The following is a 19,356-nucleotide window of genomic DNA, read 5'->3' on the forward strand; positions in this document are numbered from 1 at the left end:
CCTAAACTTTCAAACTTGGGTGCATAAAAAAAAGCAACAATGTCCGGATTTATGCCCCTACGCATCAGCTCCCACCAACACCAATTTCCTGTGAAGTCAATGTGAGCCATGGTTCTATGTGTCTCAAGATGAGCACCAATTGCTGAGGCACCCATAGTTAGTGGACACCTGAAAACACTGGCCTAAGGAACTTGCCCAAGACCAAAAAGAAGTCAATGTGAAAACCAGGATTAGAATCCCCCGAGCTCCCATGCTCAGAGCACCAGTTCATAGCTCTCTCTATAGAGATGGCCCTGGAGAAAGAAGAATTCAGCTGGTGTTTGACAAGGGCTGTTTGCGAGTTTAAAACAAGTAATGGATTCAGCCAAGGGCAACTATCTAGATATTTTTAAGTTGTCAGGGAAAGAATAAATGGGAGTTCAGTGGAAGCTACACAGAAGGATGAGCAGCCCCACCTGAGGGGGATTTTGTAGAACTCCATGTGCCCTAAGGAGATGCTAGCTAGAGGAAGTCCATGTGTGTTTTCTGTGAATGCAGAAATCGCATGTGGGAGGTCTTACTTGGGTAATTCCTGCAACCCCCGGCAGTGGAGCCACGCCTCCAGTTCCCATCTAGCTTGGTCAGGCTCCACTTCTTGTATTTTTCACTTGCCAGCGTGTCTGGAGTCAGGTTGCAGATCTCAAGGCGGGAGTAATGTCTCAGGAAATCAGTGAATGACATCCTGTGAAGGGCAATGCCACACAAGTCCAGCTCAGAATGGAGGACTTTTCCACATGCCACTTTTCCTAATCCACCCTCTAATATCTCTAGCTACGACCTGACACCTCAGTTCTTGGCCAGGGTGATGAGGTGCTTTATCCAGCCATTTTGGGAACCTTGGGTATTATGGAATTGAAATCACTCCTCCATTGATTACAGTGCTACTTCATCAATGCATCAAATTTCCAGTGACCCAGATCCTGGACCCCACATCCAATGGGATAATCTGCGACATCTCTGCTCAGGTTTGCAGATAGCTGTGCGCTTTCGTATTATCACCGGGCTCACTTATCTGAGTCGTTTATTGTTGGCCCAGGGTACTTTATGTTAATAAATTAAGGAAAACAGTCAATCTCCCCGCTGTTCAAAAACCTAGCACTTCTCACCAAAATTCTCCATCTTCATGTCTCCTGGTCAATCTCTCTCTCACCTCAGGAGCAACGCTATTCCAGTTTGAGCAGCTAGAATATAAAGATGGGAGTTTGCTTAATTGTCAAATGGTAGTTCAAAGTCCATCCTTAATGCAATGATTTGATGGGGTCACTTAGTTCTCCTGTGGCTCCGTATGATTGCAATATGCTATTGTGCCCAGTTCAGGAGAACTCCCAAACTCAGTGGAACATGATAGCGATTTAGATCATGTACAGTTAAGACACATGAATCTGGGTCCAAATTTTCACAAGTGCCTAGTAATTTGGGGTGCTTCACTTTATGGGGGCCCAGCTTGAGATGCTTTAAAAGTCTGATTTCCAGAAAGTGTGAAGCACCTGCCTGTTCCCTGCAAATCAGGCTCCGGCATGGTGTCTCAGGTTGGACACTCAAAAATGGAGGCACCTAGACTCCTTAGAAACTTTTGAAAATTTAGACATTGCATTGTGCTTTCAAGAAATGATTGCATAAATGAACTGTCAATCAGTGATATAACTCATTTTGGAAAAGGAGGAACTGGGATCGATGCTCTTCAGCCACAGAAGAGAGCAGACCTATGTTTTCAATGTAGCAGTGAATATTTAGTTCTTTGTCAAGAACTCTTCAAAGATGGTTTCTCCTGAAAATACAGTGTCTTTTCTCTGGAAGACCATACTGGCATCCATGTCTTTAGAGAGTCATGCAAGATGGGAATGACACAAGGGTTTATAGTAACCCTATACTGTAACCACAATACTGTAACTTACATGAGTGTGTGTTACCGCAGGGTTTATAATGAGGGCAAAGCATAATGTAAAGTCTATGTGGGAAAAGCTGTGGTCCTTTCAAACAGCACAAAGCAATACCACACAACAGTTTAGGATAGAAAATGCAGAATACCGGGTCCAATTGTAACTTCAGGGGGAATTTTAAGTAGGCAGAATGCAGTTCCCAGTGGGAATTTAGCCATCCCACTGTATAAGTCCTCTAAACCTTTAACTCACTTATCATTCCATTTTCCAGTCCACTCCACTTCCCCCCAGGGATTTCGTATTCTGATCAGCTTTTGCATGCTTCCTCGGCAATTTACCTGATGGGATTAGAAGTGCAAAAAGGATTGAGTTATATAGGGAACCAGCGTTGTAATAAACACAGAAGAAAGCACAATAGTTAAAATACTTACACCCCATTCCTTAACTTTCTATGTAATTATGTACCTGGTTATTTAGTTGGAGAGACATAAAGCCATGCTGGCTTGAGATAAACTCTGAATACCTAATGCATGCAGGCAGGAGATTTAGACTGTGTGCAAATCAAATATTTGAATGCTTGGGGGCAACCAAAATCATTCTTGTGCTGGAAAGATGACACTTCTAACATAATTTAATAACAAAGAGCAGAGCGGTAGAGGGAATGTGAGGTTATTCAGAGCACGGCAGCAATTCTTACAGTGTGGTTTTACGCTAAAAAGTGCCTGAGTAAAAATGGTACTTTCCTACTGAACCAATCTGTCTCCCATGGGTATTTAGAGTCATACCTGCAACTGACTACATACAGGGCACTGGGATGACTGCTCCTATTCTTGTAAAAACTGCCACAGGCTTTTTCCTCACCACAAACCTCAACAGTCCAACTCCAACACTGCAATGTCTCCTAACACCCTGCTGAGGCTTCTGTTTACTAGAGATCCCTACACACACTTCATATTTAGGACACCTCTGAACTTTCTCAACCAGAAATTGGTGTTATTTTGGGGGAGGCACAGGATTAATCTGAAGTAGGGAGTTTTAGGGTGACTGTGGGCCAAGAAAATGGATATGCTTTTTCTTGAGAACTGGTGCACTATGGTGTATACAGTAGATGAAACAGCACAGAAAAGTCTGTGGGGCTTAATGGTGGGTCTGAGAAGGCTAATGGGGGCCCCGGGGTCTGAAATGAAACCACCACTAGGAAGAGCTTGAAGAGATTTCCCAAGATTAAAGCCTGGGCCAGTCTTGTTTATTTCTGAGTCAGGAACAGAAGAACTCCCCACTGACTGTTGGGAGAAGGAGAGCCAACGATCGAAGGCTAGCTGCAGGGGCGTGCACGAGGGGGCCAAGCAGGGGCACGGGTCCTCCCAACCATAGGTGTGGAGGCACACAGCTCCTCCAGCCACTGAGGCCCCTACAGGGAGTGCGTGTGCTCCTTCAGGGCCCCAACAGGGAGGGCGAGTGCTCCTCCGGGGCTCCAGTGGGAGCTGACAGTTCCTGCAGCTGCCATGGCCCTGGGAGGAGGTGGAGGGGATAGAACATGCCCCTTCAAAAGCACTGCAATTTAAATTCCTGCGCACGCCCCCGGCTAGCTGCTATCCTGCATGCTGCCAATTCCCATTTAGCTTCATTAGCCTGGATGCAGCATGCCAGGGACTGACAACACATTGACTTGAGGGGCAGGGACATTTCAGGAGTAATTAATATGGGCCTGCTCCAAAGCCCATTGGAGATCAATGGAAGGGCCCTGTACGTTTCCATAATCTGTCTGCTTCCCCTCTCGCCTCTCCCAGCTTTCCTTTACTGAGCCAGGTAATTCACTTTCTGTTACATAGATAAACATCTTTCACATCAGTCCCTCCCAGTGGAGCTGGCATTCCCTGGGTATGTATTTCTCTTTCTCTCATATGTGCATCCTGCTTTTCTCTGAACTCAAAGTTGAATAATAATCACTCACAGTACAGTGTGCTGGGCTTGGACTGTCTATTGGGAGATTATAAAGTGGTAACAGAACAGTTTAGGATGACGCCATTTTCCAAACATAAATATCCAAAGGCTGAGGCCTAGTGAGTCTCAAACAAAGGGACAGTGTATGAGGGAAAGTTCTCCTGGGCGACTAGGGGAAAGTATCTCTCTTCCCCCAAGCCTGTTGACACACCACTGGAAAATGATCCAGCTGTTTGTAGAAGAACGGAGAGTCAAATTGAACCAGTACACACTGACGGTGCCATTTAGGCTCTGTGTATTGCCTCAGGGACATCCAATCCAGGAAGGAATATCGGAACAATGCAGAGTGGCTAACCTTTCCAAACACAGAGCACTCAGAACTTTACTCTCTCCACCCAATTTTATGCACTGCACGTTGTTTTGTTTAAAAAAAAAAAAAAAAAAAAGCATTCAATAAGTAATGTGATGTTAAAGTTTTATGTACTGTAAATGTCTGTTAATCAATTAACCACAAGAGGGCAGTGGAGTCAAACAGTTTTCGGTATAGGCTCTCATTGCAAAGGTAGAGAAGGTCAGGCAATGGGAGGGAGAGGGTGTGAAATATTGACGTCTTGCCAAAAAACCCCCGTTTTACTTTCAGCTGAAATGTTTTTGATTTTTCAACTAAAAACTGAAAGTTGTGATGGAGAGCAGACACATCTGTGAAAATTTTCACAAATCAAAACCCAATTTTCCATCAAAAACCACTTTTGACAGAAAATTTTCAACCAACCCTACCCAAAAGGTTTAAAAAAAAAAAAAAAAAAAAAAGTGAAATGTGACTGTGAAGCAAGCAAGCAGGACACCAGGAAAATAGAATATGTGGACGATGAGAGAGAGGTTACCTCTTCTGCTCCTGTAACGGAGTATGCGTGGCCTTTGACCAGCTTCTGAGAAGTGACTGCTTCGGTCTCAGCGGCACTTGTGATCTGGAAACACAGAGCAATTCAGTGGTGCTTAGCTGCTTGCAAGTCTGAGCCCTGGTCTACACTTACCGGGTGATTCAGTGGCAATCGACAGGAGTTACGCAAGCTACAAAGAGTAGCTTGCGTAACTCCCGTCGACTGCTGTGCTTCCTTTCTGTGCAGTGTCTTCACTGCACTGCACCGACAGTAACTGCATTCTACTTGAGGGGGTGGATTTACTGCGTCGACTTTCTGATCAATTGAGCGAATCTACACTGACCGCTCAGTCGATCCAGATAGGTCAATCTGACAGCGGCAACTTTGCCACCGTCAGTATAGACATACCCTAGGGATACAACAAACTGCAGCTTTTATAACTCTCCCTTGGAGCAATACTTTAGTTGCTGCACAAGGGTACTGGGAGAATCAATTGTGTATCCAACCAGAGCTTTGAAACTAGCTAGTGTACATGTGTACCAGGGTACTCTAGTGGATGCAATCTAATTTCAGCTGACATCTAACAGACACTCTCCTTTAACTCTGGAAGAAGCTTCTCCTTTTGTAGCAGGATAGAGATTTAATTCCTGATGTGCCCATGAAGTTCCCAGTGGCCACAGGTGTGCAGCTTACGGACAAACTTTAAAAGGCCTAAGTGGCCACCGACTTGCTATAGTATCACATGCCACGGTAAGTATTACGAATATCCTGGATACACATTTTAGTGCAATGCTATGTGGGTAGCTCAGGTTTTGAAGAGCAGCATTTGGACCCCTGCTCATTGAGATGGTAGAGCTAGAAGAACCAAGGAGATAAGAACTTGCACTTCAGGATGCAGTGCATCTTGCCACACAATGAACATCCATCCTAACTCAAAAGCTGTCTAAATCTGCACACAAGCTGTATGGTCTTAAAAGGAGCGGTCTGTAAATCCCCCATTTTTATTTTTAAGGCAGGTTATTTAGTGGGCACAGCAGACTTGAAATCAGGATTTCTGGGTTCTGATTCATGCTCTGCCACCAATTTGCTGTGTGATCTTGAGCATATTGTTTAGCCTCAGTCTTCTCCTCTGTAAAATGGGGATAATACTTCACTACCTTGCAGGGGGTTCAGAGGTTGAACTAATTTAAATATTTCTAAAACCATTTTGTGCTTTTCTAGCACCTTTCAATGAAGGAGCTCAGTGTATTTATTCTCTCTCTTTCCAGCTAAGAAATTTGAAAACCTGGATCATCCTGGGGTAGAAATCCAGATGTCAGATGCTTATCAAACTGCATGCTAGAAAAACAGGACCTAGAAAATGCAAGGAAATCCTGAGTAGGAAAGTGCACTGGGCTCAGCAAACTATTTTTCACATTGTAAAGTTCCCCTCTCTTATAGTTCTTTGATTTAACTAAGATTTGGAGGAAATCTTTAGGTTTATGTTGTGAAGGGAGGTTTTAAACTACTTACCCTCCCACTAAAACAAAAAGATCCAGGAAAGTTGACTACCACCATACTGACAATACTTAGCATGAACATAGTGCTAAATATTGTCTTCTAAATGTTAATCAATCTATAGTACTAAAGATACATTTTTGGCTTAAAGCTCCTATCTTTAGGCCTTTTTCTTTTCCTAGTCTATTTCCTTTAGATATTTTTTGGGTTTGTGTTAATTAGGGGTTTATGGACAAATGTTTTAGGCAGCACTGAAGCTCTTTCTTTTGTTTATATACAGGTAAAGTGTACACCATGATTGAGATTTTGGCAGTGGGTGTATTCTGTTAAAGACATTTGAAAGACTGCCAATCTATCTAGCTACCCTGTTTCATCCTGGATTTTATGCAACACTTGGGAACAATTTCTGCAGCAATAAGGTAAAGAGATTTCTGCAATGCTAAGGGCTAATGCCTTGCTGTCCCAACTCTGCAGAAATCTTTATTAGCAGCAATATGCTGGGATCCTTGCCTAAGTATTCTGAGATTCCTTCTTTCCAAAAATTCAGGGCCAGGAATAACTTCCTGCCAAACCACTGGGATTTATTTAACCCATTCAGGATCTGGGAATGTCAGAAGAGTTAATAAATTATCCTTCTAGCTTCAGAGAAAAAAGATCTTTAGCTCTTATATGCCACTGAGCTACTGATCAATAATGGCTGAGTTTTGAATATTCTGTGACCTGACCCCACAGATGATTATGTCTGTCCGATACTCCTGTGCCAAATTCTCTAGCCATGAAGTAGAGGAGAGCGGGCCTCCCTGGGCTAGCAGCACATTAGAAAATTCCTAGGGCTGTATAGTAACTGAGCACAACAACATGCTGATTGCTCCCTATCTACTCTTGCTGCAAGGGATCTTGACAGTCTGGTACAGAACTGGACTGACTTACATCAATAGAGCATCCGAGGAGGGAGCCTTTTAGAAGAGCTTTCTGGATGATTTTGAACAGGTTGGGTGGTGCCTTTTGCAGCTCATACCACTCTGCAATTCCACCGGTGAAATCTTCAAAGCCTTCAGTGGTGCTTCCTCCAGAGAGAGCCTCATATGATCCATTCACCCTGCACAAAGGGGGGTTAGGACATTTACAGATGCAACCTTCTCTTCTCTCTCAGGCAGCTTCTCACCTGGTATAAATTGTCATAGCTATGCCGAAGCCACGGGAGCTCCACTGATTTCAATGTAGCTATGACAATTTATACCAGTTGAGGATCTATCCTCTCCAGCTATGTCTTCATGGCAGAGAAGCCCAATATGGGAACCAACATGCTGTACATCAGGAATATGTGTTGATATGACCAAACATGCCATGAATGACAAATGCTCAAGACAGGATGTAATTAAGCACATCCCTCCTCTGCCTCAGGGTTCGACATGGAGACTTGACCTCAGACTCCTTTAAAAATTGTGGCCCTGATTTTCAGCTAGTATAAATCAGCATAGTTCCACTGAAGTCAAGGATCTGGCCCTGTAAATTCAGATTAAGGTTCCCACTACTAGATGTAAGGACTCCTTCCTGTACTTCCTGAGACCGAAACATCAGACTTAGGTGCCCTCACCATGAATCAGAGGTTTGTATACACTGGACTGGAATACCATGTGATCCCCAGAGGTCAGCAGGGTAACAAGGCAGTGCAACTGGTATTCAGTCATGACCTGCTTGGGACATGTGCAGTGTGGCTTCCATAACCTGGACTACCAGAGATGAAGTACAGTGAATTGGTTTGGCCTCAGAAGAAACCACAAACAACAGTGTTTTCAGCTACAGCCTGTAGAATCTGCCACAAGCCCACCTTATACGATCTGCGGAAGCAGTCAGTGATAGATATCCTAGAATTTTTAAAAGAATAATTAGACTGACACCACTTCTATATAGTTCCAGATATAGGACCTCCACCAGATATTAGCTTAGGCATGAGGAGGTCAAAGGTGAAGCAGAAAGGAAGAAGTCTCCTTTCCTTTTAATAACTGGCCCTTTACTTACTTGGCATAGGCCTTCTCCAGCAGGGCGCTCCAAAACTCGCTCCCCTCTGCTGAGTGAACGAACAGCAGCTCCCCGTTTTTGGTGGGGAGCTTGTCATCAACAACGACATCCACCCACTCCCCATACTGCCAGAACTGAAAGAGAGAATGAAAAGGAACTGGTTGTTGATGATTGCCATGTGCGCAGGTTACATAGCCATGCCCTGAACCTTCACAGCTGACTCTTGCGTCGGTGCATGTCCTCTCTTGCGTTCTCGTCTATTCTCCTTGATTTTGTCTTCCTGTTCACTGCCTGGCTACTGATCATCTCATTCAATTTTTTCTTAAGCTTTTAGTTCATTACAATAGTCTTGCATGGATGTTTGTGCTTTGAACATGTAAAATATACATTGTTATGTGGCTGACTACATGGCACAAGCACGTGATGTAACTTAGTAGCAGTACTGTGGGATTTAGCGTTACTTCTTTAGTTGTTGCTGTCCTTAGTTTACAGCAGCAGAGATGGATCAGCTAGTCTGGATTCATCTAAGAGTCAAGCAGATCCTTCATTCAAATCTCAGCCTGAACCAGGATGAAACTTTTCTGAAGTTCAAAAAGATCTGGATAACTCACAGTACGGGGTTCTCTTGGGAAAAGAAGTGTACAAGAAACTTCTCTCCTAGTATTGCTGGATCCACCTATAGCAGGAAGTTCTGGAAAGTTGGTTCTTATCAGATTAGTAACCCATCTTGCAAATCAGTGAGAGTCCACTGACTCCACTGGAGTTACTCCTGACTTACATCAGTGTAAGTGAGGAAGAATAAGCCCAAGGAATCTGGAAAGTTCAATGTTTAGGTAAGCATGAACTTTCAAGTGTCTCATGAAAACTGATTTGCTTTGATCTTTTGAAGTTTGTTTGCCACAAGCTTGTGGTTCTCTGCTGTTGACACCAAGCAATGCCTGTCACCACAGACAACGTTAACTCAGATTTTATTATCACTTGGGTTATGATAAGCAATAAGAGGGCTGTTGGCTGTGTATTTAGAAGCACCTACTTAGAACCACCATACTGACTCAGCCAGCATTCCCCTCTTATCACAATGTTGCTTGGGAAACTTTCCACATCTGGCCTGATTTGGTAAGGACTTTAGCCATAATGTGAGGAAATCTAAGTTCCCCTGCAACTCTCTAGCTGGTCGGCTAATGCTGATGATCTTAGCTGGAAGTGCCTCCTTCTGTTTAACCACCCAGACAGATATTGGTTTCAGTATACAGGGTCAGTCTGGAAGGCGGGTCCTTGGAAGAATTCTGCCTTATTCTGAGGCTTCACTTCTTTGTTCTGGAGTGAGGGTGGAGGGAAAGACACTATGTAGAGACTGCACAATAGATCCAGACAACAAACACTAAAGGATTGGAATGAAACCCACGCTCTAATCTGACAGACCACAAACTGAGCTTTTAAAGAAGACACAATAACCAAAATATAGCGTTTCAGTTCTTCAGCTAGTGTAAATTGGTGTAGCTCCATTAACTTCAATGGAACTATGTCAATTTACATTAGGGGATCCGGCCCACGATGTTCCTCACATTCTGACAGCATTTGATTCCTAGCAAAAGCCAGAAACCAGCTTCTCCAGGTACCTGGAAGTGGAAGATTCCTGCATATTTGTCCTGGAAGCTCTGATCTTTAGGAACAACTCTGGCCAAAATCTCTTCATTCAGGGTGAGAGACGCAATGGCTGCCAACAGCCAGCAGTCACCTGTGAACACACCAAAAAGTATTATCCCTTAGTTCTCATATGGTGAAGGAATTTCTGTTTGTCTGAAATTAGGTTTCAGGGAAGTATTTCACTTCTGCTTCAGTCTATGCTTCTACTTTTCTAGGAGCACACGGTCTTGACATAACTGATCAGACCATCAAGACTATAACTAGGTGGTCAAGTCCTGGATCTGACAGAAAATCTCTCTTTGTTTCTTAATAAATGGAAGTGTTGTTCTACTGACAATGGTGGCAATAAATAATTAACATGCATAGTCCCTCGCAGCCAAAGATCTCAATGCACTCGACAAACTTTACAAATAATTGCAGATGTTCTGCATCAACATCACTTGACTCAACACTAAAATGCAGCTGTGACACTGGCAAACCAAGTGTTAGCTCTTGCCAAGGCTTTAGGCCTCAGTCAAACACTGACAAATGAATGGCTGGAAACTAGGCTGTTTCACCTGTGTGTCAGTATGGTTCAGATAGGTATCGAATTTATAACAATGTGTTGGACTTTATGAAATGCTCGTAAGTTGCTGCATGCATTAATCTTGCTTATAATATCTTTATCACATGCTATAAGGTAATATTTAAGTTTTTGCTTTATAACTACTCTGAAACTGTCTGCCTGTCAGGGATCAGCTCTTATCAATCAGGAAGAACTATCAAAACTAAATGGGCCATTGTGAGACACTGCAGTACAAAGATTTTGTTAATTTCCCACTTCACATCCATGAAGATGCTATGTGCAAAAGGGCTCAGCCCAGCTTGAATTCTGAAAGAAGGAAATCAAGATAGCGAACAAGAAAATTTTTAATCTCTTGCTGTTGGACTCTCCTAGGGCTGGAGCCATGAAACAGAAGCAGAGATCCCCAGGGTCAACCTGAGTTAGTCATAAAAGACATCCAGTGCTGACAGATTACTACATCTCTGTCACCTTTTGGAACCATAGACTGTAACTCATTTGTGTACGTTTGCCTGCTTTAACCTGTAAGTAACTTTCTCCATTTCTTTTTCCTAGTTAATAAATCCTTAGTTAGTTTACTATGGGATTGAAGTATCAGCTGACCTGGGGTAAGTGACTGGTCTCTTGGGACTGGAAGCAACCTGAATCTTTTTGATCTTTGATTTATAGCAACCATCACTGAGTTCAGCTTGCCTGGCTGGCAAGATAGACTGGAATCTATAGACTGCCTCTCTGCTGAGACTGCCAGCTGTGGGCGGCCTTTAAACAGCATGCAGCAGTACATTACACAACCGTTTGGTGTGGTTTGGCCAATCCTTGATAAAACAGACATTAATGATGAATGAAACCGGCTTCAATATATGCATTTAAAAAAAAGATGCAGTTGGGACCGGGATCATGAAAACAGTTTTATATTAGCTCTATATGCCTTTTGTTGTGACACATGTAATGGTGTTCATTGCCTTCTGTGCAAGTGTATATACTAAACACTGTTTTTTGGGACCCAGCTTGTACCCAGGTTTCTTCTTGTTGTTTGTTTGTTCTGTAAAAGCAAAAGATACAACACGCTCCATCATGTAAATGCATTTTATATATTTTAGTGACAATGCACCATTCTGTGTTTATCTGCAACTTAAGGAACAGACCAGCATGGGAGGAACAAAGCATGGTGGCTCCAGGCACGTGAATTAGCTCCAAGCGTGTTCCCCATTCACAGGACCAGTATTTGCCTAGGCAAGCAAAAGACGTGTTTCCCCCACTCCTCTGAAGTTCATGAGTGACTGCAGATTTGCTCTTGCAAATACATGCTGGAGGGACTGAAGCTCTCCTGAATCCCCATGTACAGCATCCTCCTAAACAATATTTATAAACTGAGGTCCTTTGTGCTCTAAACCCTTCTTAGTTGTCTCTGTGGAAATTCTCTGAAGCCCTCCTGATCCAGCCCAGTTCCAGCTGCTGGGACTTGCCACCCATGAGTCAGGAGACGTCTGAAGGCCAGCACTGTTTCTTAGTGCGCCATGCCCTTCTGCCCTCATTGGGACTAAGCCAACGTACACTCTGGTTGATACTGGGGCCTCACATTCAGCACCATCGATGTTGTACTTTTCCAACAGACAGACAGAAAAACATGCTTGTGCGAAGGGGAGGGAGAGGAGATGGACGCCAGACAAACAGTACACCTATCTATTTTTGTAATTATTCTAGGAAATAATAAACATGAGTTCAATAGTGAGAGATCACCTTTATGTGCAATGACAGGCCCTTTCAGCAGCATGTTAATGAGATGACTAGTGCTTTTAAGGAGCCTTGTGATCCCCAAGAGCTGAGCTCCAGGGCTAAGGAAATGCACAATATTCTCCTTTGACTGCACTTCTCCAACTGATTTTTTATCCTATAGTCTATAAGAGAAGGCTCTGGTGATTACAGCAGGAAGCTCAGAGTCAGGACTCTTGGATTCCATTCCCATTTCTGCTACTGCCTTGCTTTATGATCTTGGGCAAGACATTTAACATTTATGCCTCACTTCTCCCCATCTCTAAAATAAGTAGTGCTCCTCATCGCCCTATGTACCCCAAATATAGCAGAGAGCCAGGAGATGAGGGACTGGAGAACAAAATGGCTGTTGGGGACTGTGAGGTCCAAGACTCATGGCGAGAGGGGGCTGGATGGAGCAGCAGATCAGAGACCAGTTAAACAATGACTACCAGCTGCCACCATTGGGAAGAAGATCAAAGACTTGTGAAGGAGCAGAAGAGAAGGGTTCATACGGGTGGGGTCATTTAGCCTTAATCCACCATTGAGCGCTGCCACAATCTTAATTTCTGTAGCACAAACAGCATTTTTCTGAGAAGTACGGCGATCTTGTAACTTCTCTGCATCCCCCCGTTTTGCTGTTTTTCCCTGTCAGTAGCTCACTGTGACTGGATTTATCCCATGCTCCTCAGTACCTCTCAAGGAAGAGCTGGAAAGGGGGGATTTTAAAAACAAATTTGCAAACCTGAGCTCTCTTCCTTTTACCATCTCCTATACCAAATGGCATGAAATGTAAATAAACCTTTAAAACCACCCCTTAGCCGAACTCCAAAGGCCTGCTCTGTTGCTGTAGAGGAGTCCCTGCTAGCTGGGGATGTTATTTTTCCAGACACAAAGACCATGCACACGCTTCCACTTGGAATGACTCTAGCTTAGAGCATAAAAGGATAATGACAGAGAGCAAAAGTCAATTTCCCATGAGAGAGCACAGTGAGCATGTCTCCTCTGCAAGATGCTGCATCAGCTCTGCTTCACAAAATGGCAGCTGCCCTTGCAGACTCTTTAAAAATGTAAAGGTAAAGTATAGGGGAAGTCATAATAGTAACAGAGCTCCGTGCACCCTAGATCCATTCTGGAATATCACAATGCTCAGGAAATGGGCAGAGAAGATGGCCACAACACACTGGGAGTGTGAAATACATTCTTAAAAGGCTAGTTGTATGCCTTATAGATTCAAAGAGTTCAATCTATTGAGCTTAACAAAGAGAAGGCTAAGGGGTGACTTGATTACCATCTATAAGTTCCTATGTGGGAAACAAATATTTAATAATGGGCTCTTCAATCTAGAAGAGAAAGGTATAACACAATCCAATGGCTGGAAATTAAAGCTAGACAAATTCAGCCTGGAAAGAAGGTGTACATCTTTTAACAGTGAGCGTAATTAACTACTGGAACAATTTACCAAGGGTCGTGGTGGATTCTCCATCACTGACAGTTTTTAAATCAAGCTTGGCTGTTTTTCTAAACACCTGACCTGGAGGAGCTGTGCGATGCTGAGGACCCACTGATGCAGCTGCCGGGGCGGAGGCAGGACCAGGGTGCCGGAGGGGGACTGGAAACAGATGTGTCTTCCCTGAGGCTGTGGGGACCTGACCCAGGGCCTGGAGGAGCTGCCCTCTGCTAATGACCCCAAGGAGCTACCGGAGGCCAATGAATGGCAGCAGACCTGCCGCCAGTTGACGGTGAGGGACTTGTGGGGGCCCTCTGCTGATGACCCCAAGGAGTTTCCAGACCTGCCGCCAGTTGTCTCCGTCTACCCCAGTGACCTGGAGGAAGACCCTTGGCTGAAGGTACCTGGGTACAGGGTGGGAGGAAGTAGCCCAGGGAGAGCTGAACATAGTTTGGCTGAGGCTGAACCAGTCAGCGTTTTGCGGCTGGAGCCCCGCTGACTCAGTGGCAAACCACTTTGCCACTGATAGGGCCCTGGGCTGGGACACAGTGGAGTTGGGTGGGCCTGCATTTCCCTCGCCCCTTCCCTAACCACCCTGGGAGTGCTTGGCTCCTCTGAACCTGCCTACCAGAGGATACCAAGCTTACCAGCCCTGCCTGCCTGAAGGCTGGGGGCTAGAGACTGCTTTGGCCTGCCCCGCCCTGCTCAAGGGCTGGAGACTACAGACCCACCGAATGCTAGCTTTTTCCTGCTGTAGAACCAAGGCGCTGTGGCCTTCCTCAGAGCCTGGGCCCAAGGAAAAACAGCAACACCCCTGCTGGGCCGGGCCACACGCTTACACCGGTGTTATGGAGGAGGTCAGACTAGATAATCACAGTGGTTCCTTCTAGCCTTGGAATCTCTGAGCCTGCAATTTGTTATAAACTCCTCTGTCCTCTGCTGTATGGGGTACTCAGAGCCTCACAATGATCCTATTTGTGGAGGAAAAGATTGCAGGGCCCCTTGCAGCAAGCCCTCTAGGCAAATGACTGCAGAGGCCCAATGCTCGCCCCTACACACCCTGCCTGCACAGAACTACCATTGTTCCTTTGTTTTTCAACCAAGGAATCCCCAAATAAACACAGTCATGTGCTCTGCTCGGGTTCAGATGCACTTGGAAAAGAATCCCCAGAAATTCCTTCCACACTTTGAGGATCTTGTTTTTAATACAAGGTCTTTTTTCTTAACCCTTAAACTGAAGGGTTTTGGTCACTGGCTCACACTGTCTCCAATGGGGACAATTAAAGACATTATTGGCCCAGAGGGAAGGGAAGGGAAGGGAAGTTTAAGAAGAATCAGAGTTCTCTCCAAAATCCTGGAGCCACTGGCAGGTATAAGGGTTGCCCTGGTATTTTGACTAAGATGCTTCTCTCCATATCATCAGGCACAATAAAGAGTGAGAAATAGCTTCTTACGAGCAAAAAAAAAAAAAAATAGTAATGAAGGCTGCGAGCACAAATATGCTGGTGGGATAAGATGGTGGGGGGATGAGATCATGTCTTTCTTGATGGTCTGGGCCCAGCAAATGGAAGAGCCTGATGTTTCTGCCCAGCTAACAGCTTTACGACTCTAATGTCTTTTGCTTTTGGCAGTAAAGGTCTGTTGTGTTCACACACATCCTGAACTCCATTCCTGCTACTGGCTGTGGCATATGTCTATGTGGCATAGGTTCGTTACAGCTGTGCTGTACTGCAGAGATTTCTGAGCACATTTTGAATCAGTAGAGCGCTCTCTGGCCATCCCACCATCTCTTCCTCCCGCATATGTTTCGGAGACACAGGAAGGAATAGCCCCAGCTGACACCCCCTTTCTGAACGTAGAGTATTGGCTAATGAACATTTTTTTAAAGTCCAGGTGTTTTAATTGCCTTCCTTCTTTTAGGGTCTTTGGCTTTGTTGCTCCCTGATGCTGAGATGGGTCATCTTCACCGCAGTACACAGTGGCTTTTCCCCAAAGCCCATAGTGTTTCCCCCTTGGTTGTAGCACAAAGCACTAAAAGTAGCACTTAGATAAAGCAAACATCCCATCCTTGGCAGGGGAATTCAGAGCTTTCCCCTCGAGTTGCCCAGGGCAAACCTGGCATGTTTTGCAGTGACTGAAGGGCAGTGCCTGTCTGACAGCCCGCATGAGCTGAGCTGATTGTTTTGTTCCTGTGGACTGGTCTGCAAATTGCACAAACCCACCATTACATTAATCTCTCTGCAGAAGCCAAATACTCAATGGGTCCTGGAGACTCAACAGCCTCCTGCTCAGGGTAAAGGTTTATGGGCAGACCCACGTGTGGGAGCTGCACACAGAGACAACTTCAGCCTCCAGGGTTGTCAGTCGGCCAGACACCTTTTACCAGCACTTAGTTCTCATCTAATGGCCATGTGCCAAGAGTGAGGCCAGCCTGAATAGAAAGATGAGGAAGGGGCTGCTGTGGTTGGGTGTAGTGCCCGGTGGGTGAGTGGATAAAGCGTTCTGTCTCTGTGAGTGGAGTATAACAAGGCATGAGGCAGAGCTACAGCTGGTCCCTTGCCTGCCCTCTGTGGGCTAGACGGAGCAGCTGGAGGCAGGTTTTACACTCCTTGCTTGTGGAAGTTCAGGTTAGGAGGCATTTTTTCCTCTCGATTGCTCAACTTGCAATGTCACCCAGAGTGCAAATACAACAGCCTTTGGGGGTGCACGCACTCTAATCATAACAACACTGTAAACTTCCCCGAGTCTGTCTGCTGTAACTTACGCTGCCTTCCTCCCTAGGTTTGGTGGGGTTGGCTCTGACCTAGCGTGGGGCCTGGTCCCATGGACCCTCTGTACAGAGGCTTCTCAGGCTCCAAGGGCTTATACCAGGCAGACAACACTCTCCCTTTTTCCACCCTAAAGCCCAGGTCCATCTCAGTACAAGGAAGTGAAGGTAGCAGGAAGCCTTTGACCGTTTCCATGTGTGGAAGGATGTGAGCACGGGGACCGCCTTGGGTAGAAGACGGTTACTGTTCAGGCACCACTACTCCAGCTGTTACTGGAAATTCGGCCCAGTAAGTCATAGTAAATTGAAGAGCTTCCTCTTAGATAAGCACGAGGACCTGGTTGTTTTTGTCATTATGCTTCCCGTATATAGTGTTCAGTGTTCCTATTCCTATCTTTATCTATCTCTTAGTGTATTTACTTAGCTTATAGTCATGAGCGTTAGATACATTATTACTGCCTTGTGACTGATTATCATTAATAATTATAAGGGTTTGACTACTGACATCAAATATAGAGGGATGAGGGGGTCAATACTCCCCCATAAGTCATTTGTAGGGGTGCAGTGGAAGTATGTATTTAAACTACCCTCTAAAGGGAACTCAAATAAGTTGTTACAGCTGGTTTTGGCTAGAAGGAAGCAGCTGTGACAATCCACGTTTATTGTGTGTGAAGAGATCCCAAGAAGCCTGGACTATGAGCACTTCTTGGGTAAACGAAGATGGAGACAGAGGGGTATTGGGTGGGGACAGTGCTGGTACCAGGCAACTGTAGGCAGGAAGGCTCATTGCTGCAGTAGCATGTGGCTTCTGACTGACTTGATCAAATCATTTGAAATGTCTTTACTCTGTACACCTGAGATAAGAGTGGGAACCCTCTGCCCAACACCCTGGCACATGCTTCTGTAATGCTAATGGCTCAAAATGAACAGTGAAGGCTGCTAGTGCCTTTGTGGTTCTGATCACAAACATGTAAGAAACTATCTATGTGCAAGAGACTCAGAGCAACAACGACAAAAAGACACAGTAGGTAGGATCATTGTTAGCAGAGGATAAAGTTATTGTGACAGAAAGGCCCTTTGGCAAAGGGTCTCCTTTTCTTTGCCAACAACTCATCTCAGTTCTGACACTCTCTACACCTAATACATTTTGTAGGGTATTTATCCATAACATGTAAGGTATCTACAGAAAGCTCACAACGTATCAAGACTCATAATCATTGTGAGATGTATGTACGGGTAATAATTAATGAATAATGAAACTATAGTGAAAGTATGCTTTATAGTCTTGCAGTAAATGTGAGACCACAGGATAATTCAAGAAGGAGGGAGTTGCCATCCCTCCCCAGTCAGCCAGTGATGAAATGACAGGCTCAATTGTCTAGCCTTTCAGCATCCCAAGACTAACAATAGAAAACCACCAGAGACAATTGCAAACAATGGAAACCACGTGGCGGTAAAAAAGGAACATTAGAACAACAGACAAGGGATCACTCTATCCATGAATAGAGACAAGTGACCATTTCAGCATAACATGGGTTTGGGAGAGGCACTCTGTATCCATTCACTGAGGAAACAACTTGTGGCACAGGGATGTTTTTCAGGAAAGTTTGGATTCTGGTTTTTGTGAAGCCAGCCAGCTCTAAAACAGTTTCCCCTGCAAAGTTCAGACTTATTTTATTAGCGAGGAAAGGTAATTATGAATAAGTATAGGCCCTAGTTCACATTTTCTGGTTTTTGTTTTGTAGCATAAGCATTTGTTTCTGCCACTCTACTGTTTTTAGTTGAATCTCTATTCTTTCATGCAGTAAAACGAGTTTAATTTAAGTGCTGTACATTATGCAGGAGTGGAGGTTTAAAGTAAAACTGATATGCTGGGGCAGACTGCTCTGTTTGGGGCAGAGGATCTGGGATTTCTAGGAGTACTAGTGTCAGGGGTTAGACATCACAAGGGAATGCTTCAAGGGACTCGGGGATTGGAGTGCACCAACTCTTAACCTGCAAGGCAAAGACAGGACTAGCATAGCTCAAAAGAGTGCCTGAAAAGGCTGGTAGTATTAGGGAGCTGACATCCAGCTACCACCACCAAGACTTCCTCACACTGCAGGCAGATGACTCATAGTCACAGGTACTCCGAGAATGGTCACAAATATTATAAGGTGTTAAGGTTGAGCACCAGAAACATTTAATGGGCCTTACAGAAACAAATGAAGACAAGGGCCAAATTCTGTCCCCCTCCCCCCTAGCTCCTTTACATTGCCCTTGTGCTATAAAGGGATCTTAATGGTCCCTCTAAGAGATTCCCCAGCACTGGAGCAGTGCAGGGGTGGCATACACAGTCCTAATCTGCCTCCTTGCAACTTCCGAAGCACGAGATGGGGGTGGAGCAGGAGCATGGGAAGAGAAGTGGCCAGAGGGCTTTGTGCTCCAGCTATTCTGGGCTGTGCTGCAGTCCAAGGGCTGTCCCTCCAAAAAAACATGTGAGGAGGTCACAGGGCTGGGATGAAGTCCTTTCATAGTCATTCTTCCAGTCTACAGATTGGAATAGTGGCTGTTGCTCCTTGTGTATTCTATATGCACCCTATTGGCCTCTGGCCGTCTCCATCACCCCAGCCCCATAGAATACTTAATTAAAGTGCCTGATGTGAACCCTCTGCACTTGGTTCAAACAAGACTCCTTAGTCACAGAGAATGACTCTTGCTGTTGCTGCAAATGATGCTCCCTTGTGAATTCACTGAACTCTTAAGATATTGGCTGACTGCTCAAGCTGGTTTATGGACCTTTCTGAATCCTGGTGCATTTAATCTTTTGATTTACCCCCAGCATACTAGCTGGACCCAGCACACATGCTCCTGAACGTACTGGAAAGTGGCAGACCAGGAGCTACAGGGCGGGGTGCAGTGTGGCAAATGGGATA

General features: G+C 44.9%; 1 protein-coding gene across 1 annotated transcript in view; it reads right to left on the bottom strand.

Moving 5' to 3' along the window:
• The window catches only part of CAPN2 (calpain 2), a 48,075-nt gene that overhangs the window by 19,600 nt on the left and 9,119 nt on the right, over positions 1-19,356 (bottom strand). Inside the window, exons 3-9 of the mRNA XM_067564890.1 lie at positions 9,883-10,001; positions 8,264-8,397; positions 7,172-7,340; positions 4,748-4,831; positions 2,172-2,257; positions 1,146-1,220; positions 561-721 (exon numbers count right to left, since the gene is read on the bottom strand). Coding sequence (XP_067420991.1) covers positions 561-721; positions 1,146-1,220; positions 2,172-2,257; positions 4,748-4,831; positions 7,172-7,340; positions 8,264-8,397; positions 9,883-10,001 — 828 coding nt within the window. The remainder of the gene's footprint in view (positions 1-560; positions 722-1,145; positions 1,221-2,171; positions 2,258-4,747; positions 4,832-7,171; positions 7,341-8,263; positions 8,398-9,882; positions 10,002-19,356) is intronic.

Source organism: Emydura macquarii, unplaced genomic scaffold, assembly GCF_026122565.2.
Source record: "Emydura macquarii macquarii isolate MOO-44397 ecotype Brisbane River unplaced genomic scaffold, CSIRO-AGI_Emac_v2 contig_2676, whole genome shotgun sequence".
NCBI classification, from domain to species: Eukaryota; Metazoa; Chordata; order Testudines; family Chelidae; genus Emydura; species Emydura macquarii.